The 19,744-nt window shown below is 37.2% G+C and overlaps 1 protein-coding gene across 1 annotated transcript in view; it reads left to right on the top strand.

Annotated features, from left to right (window-relative positions):
- Window positions 1–2,199: 2,199 nt before the first annotated feature.
- Smp_192110 (putative tubulin beta chain) overlaps window positions 2,200–19,744 on the top strand; it is a gene marked incomplete at both ends in the record, with an annotated part of 28,218 nt that continues 10,673 nt past the window's right edge. The window contains 2 exons of the mRNA XM_018797433.1: window positions 2,200–2,256; window positions 2,289–2,753. Coding sequence (XP_018652475.1) covers window positions 2,200–2,256; window positions 2,289–2,753 — 522 coding nt within the window. The remainder of the gene's footprint in view (window positions 2,257–2,288; window positions 2,754–19,744) is intronic.

The following is a 19,744-nucleotide window of genomic DNA, read 5'->3' as shown; positions in this document are numbered from 1 at the left end:
CTGCTGCTGAGGCTGCTGCTACACTGGTCATTTTCTCCTGCATTTGTTGTTGCGTTTGTGATAGAAGAGCCAGATCATCCGCGAAGTCTAAATCGTCAAGCTGCATCCTGCCTGTCCACTGTATCCCGTGCATTCCTCCAGATGTTGACGTCTTCATGATTCAGTCGATCACCAGGAGAAAGAGAAAGGGTGAGAGTAAGCAACCTTGTCTAACACCGGTCTTTACTTCAAACGAGTCGGTGAGTTGTCCTCCGTGAACGATTTGGCAGTTTAGTCCATCATAGGAGTTCCGTATGATATTGACTATATACTCAGGCACGCCATAGTGTCGAAGAAGCCTCCATATGGTCGTCCTGTCCACGCTATCAAATGCCTTCTCGTAGTCAATGAAGTTGATGTAGAGTGATGAATTCCATTCGATTGATTGTTCCACAATGATACGTAGAGTTGCGATTTGATCTGTGCACGATCTATCCTTACGAAATCTAGCTTGTTGATCTCGAAGTTGAGCGTCCACGGAATCCTTCATCCTATTTAACAATATCCTGTTGAAGACTTTTCCTGATATTAAGAGAAGAGTGATGTCCTTTTAGTTATCACACTTGCTGAGATCGCCTTTTTTTGATATCTTGATCAGAAGTTATTATTTCCAGTCTGTTGGTACTTGTTATTCATCCCAAATCTTACTGAAGAGGATGTGGAGTATCTTGGCAGTTGCTGTTACATTTGCTTTCAGTGCCTCTGCCGGGATGTTGTCTGGTCCCGCTGCTTTGCCGCTCTTGATTTGACTAACGGTCATGCTGATCTCTTCAATTGTTGGTGGGCCAACATCGATTGGGAGGTCCGTGGGTGCTACTTCGATGTTGGGTGAGTTCAGTGAAGCTGGTCGATTCAAGAGTTCTTTGAAGTGTTCTACCCACCTGTTTCGTTGTTCTTCAATACTGATGATTAATTTTCCTTCCTTGCTTTTCACTGGTCTTTCACAGTCAAGTCATCAATCGAGTTTCTTCGTTGTGTCATACAGTTATTCTGACAATTTGAATCTTATGTTTTCACGCCAACAAACACTTAGTTGACCTACAGCCTACATTTCCCACTCGGAATCCCTTCACTGTCATTGGTTGACGGATTTTTTTTTAGTACACTATGTTATCGCTCTCCGATGGGCGTTTCTATCATTGTATAAATAAGCTTGATTTATGGGTTTAGCGATCTCGTATTTTCATGGTACATGTTGAATACCTTCTCTACACCTGATCAAGACTTTTTGATCTAGTTAGCAGAGCCGGAGACAACGGATTAGAATTATTCTATCCTGTCACTGTGATTTTGACCTACGTTCCGTTTATCGAGTAAGATGAACTCATAATAGTATCAAATACATCAGTCCTTTTATTCAATACACATTAAGCTAGAATCAACAGTTGTATACAGAATGAATTAACTAGATTTTCTTTAAAAATATAACTTTCCAAATTCAACATCAAGATTAAAGTTCAAAGATATATATATATATATAGTATTCGCTAACTAGATAAGGTTATATTGTTGATAGACATATATTTATTACCAATCCCCTTACTCATTAACCACCATCTCTTAGTTCAGTGTTAGGTTGACCAGTTTGTCAGGTTACTTAAATGATAAATCAGTAAAAAAATCAGTTTCATAATTGGGACTTGTATCCATTTTATTATGTGTTTATGACATATCCTAGTAATTAAATAACAGATTTGACTATTTAAAACAGACGATGAAACGTTATATACACACGATTATTTGAATAATATATATATATATATATATATATAGATAGATAGATAGATAGATAGATAGATAGATAGATAGATAGATAAATACAGTTCTTGTTTGCCGGCTATCATACCACATTGGAAACATCGGTTGTCATCCAATCACCGCGGTTAAGCAACGTTGGGTCCGGTCAGTTTATCTCTATAAAAAATTTGATTCGTTTTTTGTAAACTTAGACTTACATAATGGAAATGAACTGTATGTCACGTGAAGTGAATAAGTAGATCATTATTTTAAAATATAAATAAATAAGAAATAAGTATTCAAGTACATTGAATTAGATTACTTACGTCGATAATTAGACCGTAACTATGACAACATAGATGAATATATAGTAATGCACATATATAAAAGCCAGTGACAACTAGTTTACTACTACTAGAAAATATGCGTGAAATTGTTCATATTCAAGCTGGTCAATGTGGAAATCAAATCGGTGCAAAGGTAAGCAACATACATTTATACTAATATCTCAGTTTTGGGAAGTCATATCAGATGAACACGGAATAGACCCAACTGGCACTTATCATGGAGATTCCGATCTCCAACTAGAACGCATCAACGTATATTACAATGAAGCAACTGGTGGAAAGTATGTGCCTCGTGCCATTCTCGTCGATCTGGAACCCGGCACGATGGACAGTGTACGTGCCGGTCCGTTCGGACAACTATTCAGACCAGACAACTTCGTGTTTGGACAAAGTGGTGCTGGAAACAACTGGGCCAAGGGTCACTACACCGAAGGTGCAGAATTGGTCGATTCAGTTCTCGATGTTGTACGTAAGGAGGCTGAATCGTGTGATTGTCTACAAGGCTTCCAACTGACCCACTCTCTGGGAGGTGGAACAGGTTCCGGAATGGGAACACTACTCATCTCGAAAATTCGTGAGGAGTATCCTGACCGCATCATGAACACATTCTCAGTGGTCCCTTCACCTAAGGTAACACAAATTACTGACAAACATATTTTCAGGTCTCTGACACAGTCGTCGAACCATACAACGCAACACTCTCTGTTCACCAACTCGTAGAGAACACCGACGAGACATACTGCATTGACAACGAAGCACTCTACGACATATGCTTCCGTACTCTGAAACTCACCACACCCACCTATGGAGACTTGAACCACTTGGTCAGTGCAACTATGTCAGGAGTGACAACATGTCTCAGATTCCCTGGTCAACTCAATGCTGACTTGAGGAAACTCGCTGTGAACATGGTGCCATTCCCACGTCTCCACTTCTTCATGCCTGGATTCGCACCTCTCACTAGTCGTGGCAGTCAACAGTATCGTTCTCTCACCGTTCCCGAGTTGACTCAACAGATGTTCGATGCGAAGAACATGATGGCTGCATGCGATCCACGTCATGGACGATATCTCACAGTGGCCGCAATATTTCGAGGTCGTATGTCGATGAAGGAGGTTGATGAGCAGATGCTCAACGTACAGAACAAGAACTCGAGCTATTTCGTTGAATGGATACCGAACAATGTGAAGACGGCAGTGTGTGACATTCCACCAAGAGGTCTTAAAATGTCAGTCACTTTCATCGGGAACAGTACAGCTATTCAGGAATTGTTTAGACGTGTTAGTGAACAATTCACAGCAATGTTCAGACGTAAAGCTTTCTTGCATTGGTATACAGGTGAGGGTATGGATGATATGGAGTTTACGGAGGCAGAGTCCAATATGAGCGATCTCCTCTGCGAATACCAACAAACTGACTGTGCGACCGCTGAAGAAGAAGGAGATTGTGATGAGGAAGAAAATGAGGATGCATAAAGTAGTTCTAGAATAAAGGACCAGTTATTCGAGTTTTCTGTCCTTGCCCTAAAGGTTTTATTTTAATTTTGACCATTCCTGTTTTACGATCAAGTGAGCCTTCACTTAATTCTGTTGAATTGTCTCAAAATAGTTTTATTCCCATTTATTTCAAAGAATCCTAATCTCACGTTTTCATTCGCAAAACTATTGGCAGCCAATAGCTATTCATCGACTTATTAAATTGAATGACAGTAGTAAATGTTTAAACTGATAAACTTACGTATGTGAGCAGTGGAATCCAGGATGCGCGTTTCGTCCTGTTTGGGACTCGTCAGATGGATGTACCTGCATCTCATAGTTAATGTTCACTCCGGGACTCGAACCCAGTACCTTAGTGAGCTGAGTGGATAACGCAATGGCGCTTGAAGCGAAAGGTACTGGGTTCGAGTCTCAGAGTGATCATCAAATCTGAGATGCAGGTACATCCAGTTGACGAGCCTCAAATAGGACGAAACGCGCGTCCTGGATTCCACTGCCAGTCACTATCCATCTTTGCTTACAACAGTTAATTTCTTTGAAAATAAATAGTGAAGAAAATTTCAAAAACAAACCGCAGTCTATCTTCCTGAAACGTCAATATTTCTCCCCTGGTAAGTGATTAAAATGTACGTCAAAAAATTCAGATTCACGGGCTTATGTAACAAGCGGTAACCTAATAGAGTCATAAGCAGACAATTCATGATGGATTACGTAATATCCATTTTTACATAAGCAATCAAATAATAGGCAGAATACTTCATCTATGAACTGACAATAAAATAAACATGACATTTGCTTTACTCAAGGATCACGTAGTGTACACAGCTTGATTCAACATAAAGTTACTCGTAGCTCAATTAACCCAGTGCATATATAAATCCGCTCATATCAGTCAGTGATAAGACGCTCGAACAACTGAAAGAGGTGCACAACCATTCTTAGCAATATTACTTATGCTATTGTGGTGCATGCTACATTTGTCGACAGATATAAGTAGTATGTAACACAAATCAGAAGTGGAAGTCTTGACAAAAGAAGGCTATGAAGATTAAATTGAACACAAAACAGAAAAGGAAATATAAAGGAATTGTGAAGGAAAAATGATGAAAATTCGCAAACGCAGTATTTGATGTATAGTTCTCATATTTTCTATAATTTTTCTATAATTTTACATTAAAATCCATTGGTTGTTGAGATGATGGAGAAGATTTGTGGGTCAGGTGGAGCTAGATGGTTTGGTCGTGGAGCTTTCATCGTCCTTCTGAACGGCATCGTCAGCACAAACTTCGGGTAGAAGTGAGGTGTTTGAATTTCTCCACATGTGGTTCACACCTTGTCCTGTACACCTCGATGGTTGTCCCCATCTGTGTTCACGTCCATTACACTATTAACTGAGGAATACTAGGGGCCACATTTTCCATCCCATGTTTATAAGATCTGATAATTCAGGAATGCTTATTTTAATTCAGAAATTTGTAAAGAAGCTAATAATCAGTCGAAAACACTGAAATGTGATATAGTTGAGTGACAACTAAGCTTGTATCTCTTTACTTATAAACGTGAACTATTTAAAAACAGAACTAAATACTTCTGATGAACAATGTGATAAATCAAATAAATTCGACTAGATAACCAACTGATTAATTTCAATTTTGACTATGTAGACTATTTTATTAGTTACAGTGACTAACAGTAACTACTCTAGACACCCAGACTATTTATTGGCTAAATCATAGATCATTCAAACGAAGATATATATATATATATATATCCTGCGAGGCGTGATCTTCGCAGATGATCTGGCTCTTTTATCACACACGCAACAACAAATGAAGGAGAAGACGACTAGTGTAGCAGCAGCCTCAGCAGCGGTGCGTCTGAATATAAACAAAGGGAAATGCAAGACTCTCCGATACAATACAGCATGCGCCAATCGAATTACACTTGACGGGAGAGCTTATGAGAATGTAAAGACCATTACATATCTGGGGAGCATCATTGATGAACACGGTTGGTCTGATGCAAATGTGAAGGCACAGATCGGCAAAGCAAGACCAGCATATTTACAACTGAAGAACATCTGGAACTCAAAACAATTGTCAACCAACACCAAGATCAGAATTCTTGATACAAATATCAAGACAGTTCTAATGTATGGGGCGGAAACCTGGAGAATTACGAAAGCCATCATCCAGAAGATACAAGTGTATATTAACAGTTGTCTACGCAAGATACTTCGGATCCGCTGGCCAGAAACTATCAGCAACATTCCACTGTGGGAGACAACAAACCAGATTCCATTCACTGGAGGAAGAAATGAGGAAGAGGCGCTGGAAGTGAATAGGACACAGATTGACGAAATCACCTAATTGAGTCACAAGGCAAGCACTCACATGGAATCCTCAAGGTCAGAGTAGAAGAGGAAGATCAAATAGCACATTACGTCAAGAAATGGAGACAGATATGAGAAAAAAGGAACAAAAGTTAGGTAGAATTAGAAAGGAAGGCTAAGGACAGAGTGGGTTGGAGAATGCTGGTCGGCGGCCTATTCTCCATTGGGAGTAAAAGGCGTAAGTAAGTTGGAGAACGACTGATAAACATTGAATAGCTGATAATTATTTAGTCAAATCTAAGGACCTCTCGAAAATTATAACACATAATCTTACATAGAAACAGATCTAAAGCTTTTCAGACTTCACAATAAGCATAGGCATTTAGTTATAATTCATTGATTTACTTTTTCAACTTCTGTCTACTTCGCTTTATATCACGTTTACTTTTACAATTATTATGTTATTATGTTTTGAGGATAGTGTAGAAGGCGAAATAGATATACTAAAGAACACATTATGAAATAATGGCTATCCAGATAGCTTCGTCGGAAAGTTCCTGGTAGAAGGCATTAAAAAAAGAAAATTGTGACTCATTTAGTAGAAGAAAATCCTATATCTGAGATTGGACTTTAAAGGGGACATAGTGGGTGATATTTTAACACAGCCAAGCTACATATAATTTTCTCAACTAAACCAGTACTCACAAAACTAATCAAGGATAGGTTACTGAAGATGGGCTCCTCCATGTGTGTACACCAATTCAACTGCTCCTGTGGAGCTAGTTACAGAGGCCGTTACCAGAGAGCTTTATTCTTGTGTGTTCGTGAACATGTATCAGTATGGTTGAGATAAGGAGTTATTAAATCGATCAACAGCACTTGGTAGATAGTGAACTTCATGTCAAAATACAGGAAGCTTTCTGTGTTTTATATCAAGTTCCGAAAAATCTACCTCATGGAGCTAGATTACGTTTTTTCCCCTAGATAGCCAAAACCATTGGATCAACTCCAGAAAACCAAACTTATGTATTTAGAAAAAGTATATTCAGCCTCCATGCTTACCTTGGCCTACAACTGGATCACCGGATACTTAGACTGAATATTATAAACCTTTTACTGTCTTCTTGATTACCTCTATCTCAATCTTCACATTCATTCTTCTTAATTCGTTTGTCGTAATTACCTTGATAAAACCCTTCTTATTACATATTATAGTCACACACCAATCTTATTATTATTACTGCTTATCATTATTATCTCAATTGACAAGATGAAATTCTCCTACTATGCATTATATTCATGCAATTTTTGCTATATTACTATTCTACTGATTGTGACTGGACACTTTATTGCAAATCATTTTCACATTTATTAACTGACCTTTCTAATTTTGCAAATAGCACAATTTTGAAGTATATATGTCGTAACAGATGTAAACATTCACCAATTTTCACACATAACATTGTCTAATTCTCATAGTTGAAAGCATGAGTCAATTGAAGCTAGACCACCAAGGAAAACCTGGAAGCACTGGACTGCCAACTTGTCCTATTGTGGGACTCCTCAGAAGTGTGCATCCACGATCTCGCCTCACGAGATTCGAACCCAGGTCCTACCAGTCTGGCGCCAGAGCATTTAACCGATAGACCATTCATTAATGCATGCTTTATTTTGGCCTTTGTAAAAAATCACAAAAATTATGATCTTATAATTGTAGAGCCTGATGATGAAGTCATTGCAGAAACAACTGTTCACTCAAATATTCTTCATTTTTGAATGTTCTATGGAGAGTTTTATCAACACAAACCTCCTTATCATATGCTCACTAGTGAATGGTTTCAAGAGGTATTTCCTGGAGTTCTAGTGAGAAGCAGTAACCAGTGGAGTTCAACCACGTCTGTTGTGAGATATCAACTTACTGAAGACAATGGTGAAATGGTTGCTCAACTTCGTGGATTGGTTGAAGTTAGACATTAACACCGTTGGATGCCGGCTGGCTCAGTGGTCTATCGGTTAAGTGCTCGCGTACGAGACTGATAGGTCCAGGGTTCAAATCTCGCGAAGCGGGATCGTGGATGCGTACTGCTGAGGAGTCTCACAATAGGACGAGTTGGCCGTCCAGTTTTTCCAGGTTTTTCATGGTAGTCTAGCTTCAACTAACTCATGATTTCAACTATATATAAACAATCATTTAAACAAAAACACATTGAACCTTTACGTTATTAAGGCATAGAAAAATTTACATTTTTGTTCCAAGAAATGAAAACAAAGTGAAAAAACGCATTTTTTTCTTACATTAAAAACGCAACTCTTTTTTTCCTAAATTATTTTAATTAACACAAACAATCCGTACCCTACCCCTCCCGTTCTTGTTTAATATACAATCCCTGTTTGAACGTGATGAATATGAAGTGAATGAATGTACACTATTCACAAGTTACGAAAAGCAAAAAAAACTGTACTCAAAGTAAATTTGTACGTAATGAAAAACATCCTGTTCGAAAAAAAAAGGAAAAAAAATTGTTTCTAAGTAATGACATTGGATATTCATGGAACATCTACCAAACATTGATTTACTTAAATCCGTTTTTTAATACGTGAAAGAAAGCAAATGATACCCCCAGGGTCTATATTACTTATGTTCAGTTCAAATTGAAAGCATATCCGGTAGAATTGTAGTTGGCTTAACTTTGTTATTCACTCCATCTTGATCATTGTTATTATATAAATCCCAACGGTGTTTGAAATTAGAAGTGCCAACTACAGTTTATTATCTATTTATTTAAACACATACATATTGGTACGAGGGGGTACCAGATATATATGCGCCCCAAAAACAATAAGAATGGGAAGAGAAAAGGGTTAAGATGCATATATAAACAAAAAATAAGGGTAATGGTGGGGGAAACTGAAATGTACAACCAGAAGAACTCTCTCAGTTAAGGAGGTTATAACCACTCTTTATGCAGATAAGCAAAATAAGGTTACAGCAGGATCTCCATTGGCTTCTATTCTGAGCTATATCTGATAGCGTCTCCAGCCAACGTGTTGCACCATCTCTCGGACCCCAGCCAGGGAGTCGTGTAGGACCAACACATGCTAGCCCTTTGCAGCTTTCTTTCATACCACGACGCCATGTCATACACTGACCACCTCTCCGTCTTTTCCAACCAGTCCCAGCGTCGGCAAATAATGCACGACATGGAATTCTCTGGAACGACATTTGTAGAACATGTCCAAGCCACCGAAGTCGGTGTTTCAAGATGGTGACACCAATTTAATTGTCGTCTCTGCGCCCGAATACACGATGCCGAACCTCTGCATTACTAACATGGTGTTGCCACTGGATGTCGGCAATCCTTCGGAGACAACGATGATCGAACACAGAGAGAACTACAGTTTATTAGCGTGTAACGAGGTTGAAATCACCATGTAGGATGTTGTTAACAAATTCTGTTTTCTTTCTATTACAAGGCAACCACGGATAAAAGCTTTGGAAGAAGAAGAGCAAGCTCTGCATGCACTAAACTTACAAGATGATTCATAAAACCAATTTGTGAACTAACTATTCTTGTGTACATCACCAGCGAATTTTAATTTTGAAAAAAAAAGACTCGTGGCTTTCATTTCGTGTTCTCTTTTGGTGTGAACATTGAGTGTTGTGGTTTCAGGTCTTCTTTGCCTTTTAGTGACTGTTGATAACATGTGTTACAAGCGGGTAGCTTGTAGTGGCTTTGTTTCGTTAATCAATCCATCTTGATAACTATTATTATATAAACCCCAACGGTGTTTGAATTCAAAAGGCAATGTAATGCGCCAACTCCAATTTATTAGCGGATAGCACCAATAACAAAGTTACAAACACATCGAGAGGATTTGGAGCAGAGCGGCGAAGATGTGTGTATGTGAGAAATACAGAATCAAATTTACAGTCAAATTGAATCTAGACGTAACTAAGCAAGCCAAAGGCAAATAGTAGGACTCGAGTACACTTATACATGGAGAAGAGAATGATTCATCAGGTGATATTTAAGCCATTTCAGCTAGAGAGAAAGATCTGTGAGTAGGCTATCATATTATCAAGAGTACACGTTTATACAGATATGATATTATAGTGATAATTATAGAACAAAAAAATCGACGATTTGTTACTGTTCGAATAACATTATCTGTTAAGTATGTTAATAAAAGGGCTCGACAAAAGTTGAATATAATCCAGATTGATTGTAGAAGAGTTGCTATAACCTCACTTACATTAAATGTGTGATATAAAACCAATGCACTTTAGAGATATGTTTAACCGTCAGGTTATTTCTGATCAATCTACTTTGCTGGTTTTATAATAAAATAGTCATCATAACTCACATGTATTTGTATATTGCAGCTGACTACCTCGATGTTTCAAGGTTGATTTTGTGTAACACATTCTTTTTTGACAAAGTACAATTACCAAAATAATCTCCTCAGCAGTGAATATCCACGATCCCGCACGCGGGATTAGAACCCAAGACCCTTGGTCTCGCATGCGAACGCTTAAGCTCAAAATTGGTTAAAGTTAGACATTAACACCGTTGGATACCTGTTCAGTGGTCTTGAGGTTAGGCATTCGAGCGCAAGACTGAGAGTCCTAGGTTCGAGTCCTGAGTACGGGATCGTGGGTGCGCACTACTGAGAAGTCCCATAATAGGACGAAACCGCCATCCAGTGCTTCTAGGTTTTCAGTGATAGTTTAGCTCAAATCGACTAATGAATTCAACTAATAAATTACTACAATCTCCACAAATCTCCACTCTGAAAGTTCATTGCCTTTCTGTTTCATCCTCACTAACCTTTATTCACAATACTTGATTTGCAAGCTTGTATTTTCTAGCTCAAACTTCACTCTATCTACCTCGATTACGGTAATTGGTACTCTTTTCGGAGAATTGATTTTCAAAGCTGTACAATCGCAAATATATATTACAATGATACTGATAACAAACTTCTGTTAGACATGGTGATAGTGATGTAGAATAAACAAAGGCATTAAAAAAAATCTTTTTAAACATGGAAACTAATAATCGTTTGATTGGTAATGGCTTAAATATTCATCAAAAGATAGATAGGGAAATTATCATTGGGAAAGGATGGCTCAGCATGATAAAATATTGAAATTGAGATTAAATGTAATCAGAAGGATAGTAAAAGCAGAAATAAACCAGTTGGGGGTAAAAGGTTTAAGCAGGAGATGGAAGAGGAAGCAAACAGCTGTAAAGGAAGAAGAGTACAAAGAAAAAAATTATAAGATGGTGGTTGGAGATGGTCAACAGGAAGCCCTGAACCCGGGTTTCGTGCTACTTGGCACTCATTAGCAAGATGTACCTGTAATCTTGATGGAACGGGGGCTCCCTGACGGATTCGATCCTGTGTCACTCAGCTTCACAGTCAGAGACGTTACCACTGAGCTATTTGGGCCAGGGCTGACCTCCTGTAGGGCTGAGATGTAATCTTAATTGATTGATCACTGAGTGGTGATCAATGTCATGTGTGTCAAGTCCTTCTTAGTGCTGATCGAATGGTATTGATCTAGTTGCAATGTGGCCACTAATCTAGGTGACTCAACAGTGCTTCCCGAATAGCTCAGTGGTAACGTCTCTGACTGTGAAGCTGAGTGACACGGGATCGAATCCGTCAGGTAGCACCTTGCTGACGAGTGCCAAGTAGCACGAAACCCAGGACCAAGGTTTCCTGTTGACCACCTCCAACCACCATCTTATCTCAATATAGTGAACACAGGTTCGAGCCACCTAGACTGGTGGCTACATTGCAACTTGATCGATAGCATTCGATCTGCACTAAGAAGGACTTAACACATATGATATTGATCACCACCCAGTGATCAATCAGTTGTGAAAAAAAATTAGAAGACATTAAAACCATGGTAGAAGAAGAGGTTGTACCAAACTCTTTTGGACACACAATTCTGGTTTTCCCAGATATATGGGTACTGCTTCGACAATGCTAAGAACATGCAATATAATTGCCTTTGGGAGACTTCTACTTACGTTGTAGGTGACTTTGAATACAGAGTCCGTCTTGATTTAGTGACTTGTGTTCACAAGGTGTTCGATTACTGAACTTCTTATTGAGTCGTTTTCTCCTTTTCTTAACCACACCGGATAATGTTCTTGAATTCTTTTGAATAAAGCACTCATCGAACGATCTATATACCTGGCTCCAAATGCGAATAAACCCCTACATAATCAGTTAATTACATTACTTATTTGATAGAATAAACTTATTATGTAAGAAAAAAAGTGTGTCATAATTACCTAGTTGTTACCCATCCATTGTTCAAATAATATTTCATCTGTAATTCAATCTTGATAAGTCATGTTAAGTGGTCAAATGAAATAATCGGTTTTAAAATGCAGAGGCAGGAATGTTAGCATAATTCATAGAATTGCAGAAAACAAACGAACAACAAGATTATGGTAAGCAGAGATGGATAGTGGCTAGCGGAGGAATCCAGGACGCGCGTTTCGTCCTATTTGGGACTCGTCAGCTGGATGTACCTGCATCTCAGAGTTGATGTTCACTCTGAGACTCGAACCCAGTACCGTTCGCTTCAAACGCCATCGCGTTATCCACTCGGCCAATGAGTCCTGATAGCCACTTGCTTGTGCGATGGGGTAAAGTTTAAATCCATTTAGTATTGTTTGTTTGAGACTGACCAGTTGCAGTCTTAACACATCGATGGGAAGATTCAAACAAACAATAATAAATGGATTTGAACAACACGATTGACCAAAATAAGTGAGAGAGATCGTCAATGGGTAAAATATTATCATTGATAAGTTGAGAGAGAATGATATTGTATGGGCTGGTACTATGTCAAGTTCACATAGGTTATTCTAGCCTCTTGGAGCCATATGTTTACCCTGTCACTTATTTGCTTATTAATCCTGACTGTTTTTTTATATGATCGTATGTGTGCTAATTTCTTATCTTACTCCTCATATATCCGTGATTCATTATTGTGTGACTATAAGTTTAGATTCGCCCTTGGTTAAATCGAGTTGACTCAGTCGCTTTCTCCATTGTACGTCATTTTGTTTTGCTTCACTTCCCCAATCAGCGATTGTACGAAACATATGTGTCCCAAAATCCATTCTCGTATTTGACTTCTTAAATTCCATTATTCACCAACGCGATTTAAGTCAATGATTGTATACGAGGATTGGCGACATGTATATTTCGATAACAATCAGCATATGATGTAGCTGGAGTCAGATATAGGGCCACTAAAAGGTAAACTGTTGAATTAGTGTAGGTTTATTTTTGTATTATGAAAGATATTTCAAACTCGTATTTAAGCTACTGAAATGGCCATAGTAAATAAGTATTACATCATCATTGTGAAGTTACGATTAGGATTACTTATGTAAATATTCATGACTTTTGTTGTACGTAAAATGAAAACCATACATTAGATTTAGTAGAATTCGTTAGCTAACTATATTCAGAAGGGGTTTTGTGGAGATTTCAGTATTTTTCATAGTTGAAATCATGAGTCAATTGAAGCAAGACCACCATGAAAAACCTGGAAGCACTGCACGCACAAATCGTCCTATTGTGAGACTCCTCGGCAGTGCGCATGCACGACCTCGCCTCGCGAGATTCGAACCCAGGACCTACCAGTCTCGCGCCAGGGCACCTAACCCCCAATATGACGAAACGGTCGTCCAGTGCTTCCAGGTTTTCCTTGGTGGTCTAGCTTCAATTGACTTATGATTTCAAGCTAAGTGTATATTGAAACTTTATAACAGTATGGTGTTAAATATCAACTTGGTGTAGAATGAAGCAACTCCTCAGTGTTCTTGTCAATCATTTTTTTAAAACTAAGTTGAACAGTATTTCGAATATAATCATGAACATTTCTAATGTTACATCCAATGTATCTAGCGTCATACAATAAGTCAACCAGTAACCCTAAATATATAAATGACTAAAGTAATTTGGATGTTGTTGTTATATCTCCGTCGCCAATTTTATAACTTGTGTGCCTGTCTTGATGCCCTGTTAATATATAATGTGATGATTCCCGACAATTGGAGAGGAGTGAATTATCGATCGGACCAATGACACACGGAACCCGCACGAGCAGTCTTGAGTACTTGTCCGTTCTACTTTCTGCCTAGTTCAGCCAGTTAAGTCCAGAACACTAATAACAGCCTCTACAATATAAATCATTATTCTCAAACATATTGGGTTTATATACCAATCCAACTGAGCATATCGTATCATAAAATAGAAAATAACATTTGTACAAGATTTAGCCAAATGTGGCTGTGAATAGGGGGTATAGTAATTGATAGGCTGTGGATAACACAAGGATGGTAAATCGTACAGTAATAGTCTATTGGTCAAAATAAAGCTCATAATAAAAGGAACATGAATATGAATAGTTAAATTACTTAACAATTATACAATAGGAAATATACGCATCATATTAGTCCATGAATAGTCCTCAAAAGTTACCATTCATAATTCTCTTCGGGATATGACAGTTGTCTAGCAGGAAGTTCAGGACGCTCAAGTTGTTCTTTTTGAAATCCATCGGTTGCATGTACCTGAATCCCAGATTTGATGCTCACTCTGGGACTTAGTATCTAAGTAGGTTGGAGTTCCATAGTGAACATCAACTCTGAAATGGACGTACATTCAACTGATGAATCCTAAATATAAAGAAATGAGAGTCCTGGATTCTCCTGCTAGTTACTATCTAACTTTACTTAAAAAATACTTGTAATTCAATGACACTATCGAGACAATTCACAAAAGATGAATACATATACCAAAAAGGATTATTTATTTATAGTCCTGAAAAACATTTGGAAGATTCAAACAACAAATGTAAATAAAATTATCGAAAGAGGTTTTTGTGGAGATTTAGTATTTGCATAGTTGAAAGCATTAGTCAATTGAAGCTAGACCCACCAGGGAAAACCTGGAAGCTAACTATGTATTGAAACTTTATAACAGTATAGTGTCGAATATCAACTTTGTGTAGAATGAAACAACTTCTCAGTGTTAGGTCCTGATATGTCCTGGGTTCAAATCTCACGAGGCAAGGTCGTGGATGTGCACTGCTGTAGACTCTCACAATGGGGCGAAACGGCCGTTCAATGCTTCCAGGTTTTCCATGATGGTCTAGCTTCAATTGACTCATGCTTTCAACTATACAAATAAAGTAAGAATAATCTGTCTCTTAGTTAGTTTAGAAACGAGTTTCTCTATCAAATATAAAGTTTTTGAAAAGAACATGATTTTATATATTGTAGTCTAGTTTCTACCTTCTTATTGATTTTTTTCCTGTTCAGTTTCCTATTTTCTTTTACTTTTGCCGAACTATTTAAATCATAACGGGTAATCTTCTTTTTGTAGTTTATTATTGTGAAACCAATTTTTAAGTTACATTAGTAATATTAGTAAAGATTAGAACCATAATAGTTAAGACAATGTCAGATCAGTTTCTATGTTGTTTTCTGTATGGATTGTTTAAAGAGTTATGAATTGCCGCTACTATTATATGGTAAACATGCATACTAATTGAGCGCTATTCTTTTCATGTAATGTTATTGTGGAAATATTTGGCAAGAGAAATATAATGACTAAGACGAGTAACCGAATGGTATTCGTAATAGTAGTAGTAGTAGTAGTATTGGTAGTAGTAGTAATAGTAGTATTAGTAGACAAGGAAGAAGTAGTGTAACTTGTGTGTTTAGTAATGTTTCTACTTTCCTAATAATGTTTTCTTAATTTATGAATAGATTTTACGTTCCAGTGTTTATATGATGATTTAGTTTTTGTTTAGCTATTGTAATTTGGTAGTATGTCGGTTATTTCAGTATACAAAAACTTATAGATTTGTATTGTGATTACAAATAGAAACCAGAACTCATGTTTCATCCTGTTTGGGACTCCTTAGATGAATCAATCAATTTAGTCCTATTGCGATTGTTTGTACTTCGGCTGCTTGCGGAATATATCTTTCCCAAGTTTCAACTTGAACTTCTCACTCTAGTTAGCTGGGTCATTGACCTTCGTTCGTTTAACGAGGAAATCGTAATTAGCATGAAGCATATCAGACTGTGAAGTTGGATAACACAGAATCGGATCCGTCAAGGAGCATCAGTTTCCTCCATATTACAAATATAATTTACTGATGAGTGCCAAGTAGCTCAAAACATAGGTCACCCAGAGTTTCCTATTGACTACCTCCAACTACCATATTATCTCAATGTTAGTCCACACAATGTCGAGACACCTAGACTAATGATGACATTGCAAGTCAGTTGATAGGATTCTATCTGTACTAAGAAGAATCAGAAACTTATGACATTGATTACCACCTAGTGATCAGTCAATTGTGAATACATCTCAGTCCTACAGGAGTTCAGTCGCGACCCAGATAGCTCAGTGGTAGCGTGTTTATGTGATGATTTAGTTTTTGTTTAGCTATTGTAATTTGGTAGTATGTCGGTTATTTCAGTATACAAAAACTTATAGATTTGTATTGTGATTATAAATAGAAACCAGAACTCATGTTTCATCCTGTTTGTAACTCTTGCTGAATTGATCAATTTTAGTCATTATTACTGACAAAAGGAGAATTCGAAGCCTTAGAAACAAGAATTAGTTTGTACAGAGATTGATTGATAGCTATGATCATCAAATGAACATTTGGAATGGTTTACTTCTTCCCAATGATTGAAGATGGATATTTTATATGGAAACGAATTATAGAAGAGAATGAAATGGTGAGTGATTATTTTAACTCAAACTTACTATGTGGCTGGTGGAGATAATAAAGAGAAGACAGTAAGTCCGTTTTTAAGAACACACACCTCAGGCACATATGAATAAAGCTACATATTGACTCACTTATCATAAATATTAATTGAAAGAAAATTAAACATAGAGATAGTAGTCTGTAAGAATCAAATGCATTTCTATGAGAGAAACATTTGTAAAAAGAGAAATGACATCCGATGAGATTATATTTCTACCATTTACATTGATATTTCTAATTGAGTCGACAAAGTCAAAGGAATCAAGAGAGTTATAGTTTATAGTTGAATTTATAAGTCAACTGAGACTAGACCACCATGGAAAATCTGGAAGTACTGGACTGCCAACTCGTTCTATTGTGGGACTCCTCAGCAGTCAGCAGCCATGATCCCGCCTCGTGAGATTCGAAACCAGAACCTATCAGTCTCATGCGCGAGCGATTAACCTCTAGACCACTGAGCAGGTATCCAACGTTGTTTATGTCTAACTTCAACCAATCCACGAAATCGAGTTATTTTTATTGATATGATTTTTAACGGGTTGTGAAATATCAGCTAACCATTTGGCAATCAGGTGATACGGAGAGTTGTTCATATCAAGTATAGGACCTAGAGGGACATTATTCTTATGAACTTTTGGAAGTCCATATAGTCTTGGTATAACGCAACCTGGTGGTTTAATATATTCATAGAGGTCATAATTGATAATAAACTCATCTTTCATCTTCCTTAGGATTTTAATTAGCGTCTATTCCATTTTTTTCAGTTGTGTCTTTTTAAATAGTTTCTTTGGAGAATTTGACAGGATCAGACAATATCAAAGATCATTTAGTGACATAGTCAAGACCATCCATTAAAATAAATAAACCTGTAGGGAATACTATAGTACCTCTCCTACAATCAATTTCGATTATGGTTAATTTTTGGTTAAGTCCTTTTATTAACTTACTTAACAGATAATGTTATTCGAATAGTAACAAATCGTCGATTTCTTTGTACTATTATAATCACATGTGACAGCCTACGCACATATCTCTTTTAACCTTAAATGTTGATAACTTAAATATCTTTCGATGAATAATTCCCTTCTCCATGTATAAGCGTATTCGAATCTTATTATTTGCCTTTGCCATGTCCAGTTGCGCCGTGATTCGATTTCATTATAATTTTAATTCTGTATTTCTCGTACACACATATATTCACCTCTCTGCTCCGAATTCTCTCGATGTGTTTGTAACTTTGTTATTGGTGCTATCCGCTAATAAATTGGAGTTGGTGCATCACATTGCCTTTTGAATTCAAACGCCGTTGGGATTTATATAATGGCAGTTATCAAGGTGGATTGATTGACGAAACAAAACCACTAAAAGCTTCTTCTTTATCAGGTGGTGTCCTGTCCTACTGGGTTGGTTGCCATGGTTTTGATAGAAAAGAAAAAAAGCTTCCAATGTGTTAAATCTCCATCAACTTATACAAAATATGGCTATTTACAAACATGATAACTTTCTTTTCTAACGCATAGGTACGTATGCACAAGCTTTCAAATATGAGCTTGTCTCAATAATCCATATATAAGTAGATCCATAGGAGAAAAGAAAATGATAAATACACATCTAAGTGGCTAACAATAGTAACTTATCTTTGATTAGTTATTCTTCTAGAGAACTGAAATTAATTTTATCAAAGTCTTTCAATTCCAAATCTTTCTCTATATCAACAATTCATGTTTCCGTTTTTATGAAAAACGATATCAACAGAAAGATTTCATCATTCATCGTTTCTCCAAACATTTTGGATGGTTTGGTAAATCTGTTTTTAAATAAATGTGCAAAAGTGTAAAAATTACTAACCTCTATATGGAAAGATGGATAGTAACTAGCAGTGGAATCCAGGATTCGCGTTTCATCCTATTTGGAACTCGAAACCAGTGCCATTCGCTTCAATGCCATCGCGTTATCCACCTAGCTACTGAGTCCTGGTAGCCACTTGCTTGTGCAAGTAACTAATTGGATAAAGCGATGGCGTTTTAGAAGAATGGTACTGGGTTCGAGTCCCAATGTGAACATCAACTCTGAGATGCAGGTTCATCCATCTGACAAGTCCCAAATAAGACGAGACGGGCATCCTGTATTCCACTGCTAGCCACCATCCATCTTTGCTTATAAAGCTTGTTGCTTATGGCAATATCGAATCAATCCGCACAGTATGTACATTTGCCAATAACAGACTGATCAATTACAGTCCTAAACAACAATGGGAAGATACAAGCAAACAATACCAAGTGAACTATTTTAATGTATCATCAAAAGTTCATTGAATGAATACTGTTATCAAAATAGTAATTTTAATCATTAATTTCAGGACATTTAATTGTACTGGCTGCTATAAATCAAAAAAAAACAAGAAAAAAAAACACTTTAGTTGATATGACAATATAATCCGAGGGGGGAAACTATAAGTATTCTTGTATTAGTAACTATATTACTATTATGATAGGTGAAATCAAATTGTTTGATTCAAACAATAACTGTATATATTGAATTAAGTACAATTTTGACGAATCAAGTTTTTATAGCATAACCTAATACTATTTGATGAAAGCATGAATCAATTGAAGCTAGAGCACTAAGGAAAACCTGGAAGCATTGGACGGCTCTAACTTCAATTGACTCATGCTTTCAATTATGAAAATACTGAAATCTTCACAAAACCCCTTCTGACTATTTGATGAGTTTATTCACAAACAGTGAAATAGAAATAATAGACAGACATGGTAAGCAAAGATGGATAGTGGCTAGCGGTGAAATCCAGAACTCGTGGTTCATCTATTTGGGACTCGTCAGCTGTATGTACCTGTATCTCAGAGTTGATGTTCACTCTGGAACTCGAACCCATAGCGTTATCCACTAAGAGGGAACATCAACTTTGAGATGCAGGTACATCCAGCTGACGAGTCCCAAA

Source organism: Schistosoma mansoni, chromosome 4 (assembly GCF_000237925.1).
Source record: "Schistosoma mansoni strain Puerto Rico chromosome 4, complete genome".
In the NCBI taxonomy this organism is placed as follows: Eukaryota; Metazoa; Platyhelminthes; class Trematoda; order Strigeidida; family Schistosomatidae; genus Schistosoma; species Schistosoma mansoni.
The sequence above is the reverse complement of the archived record's forward strand: the minus strand, read 5'-3'. Positions and strand labels throughout refer to the sequence as shown.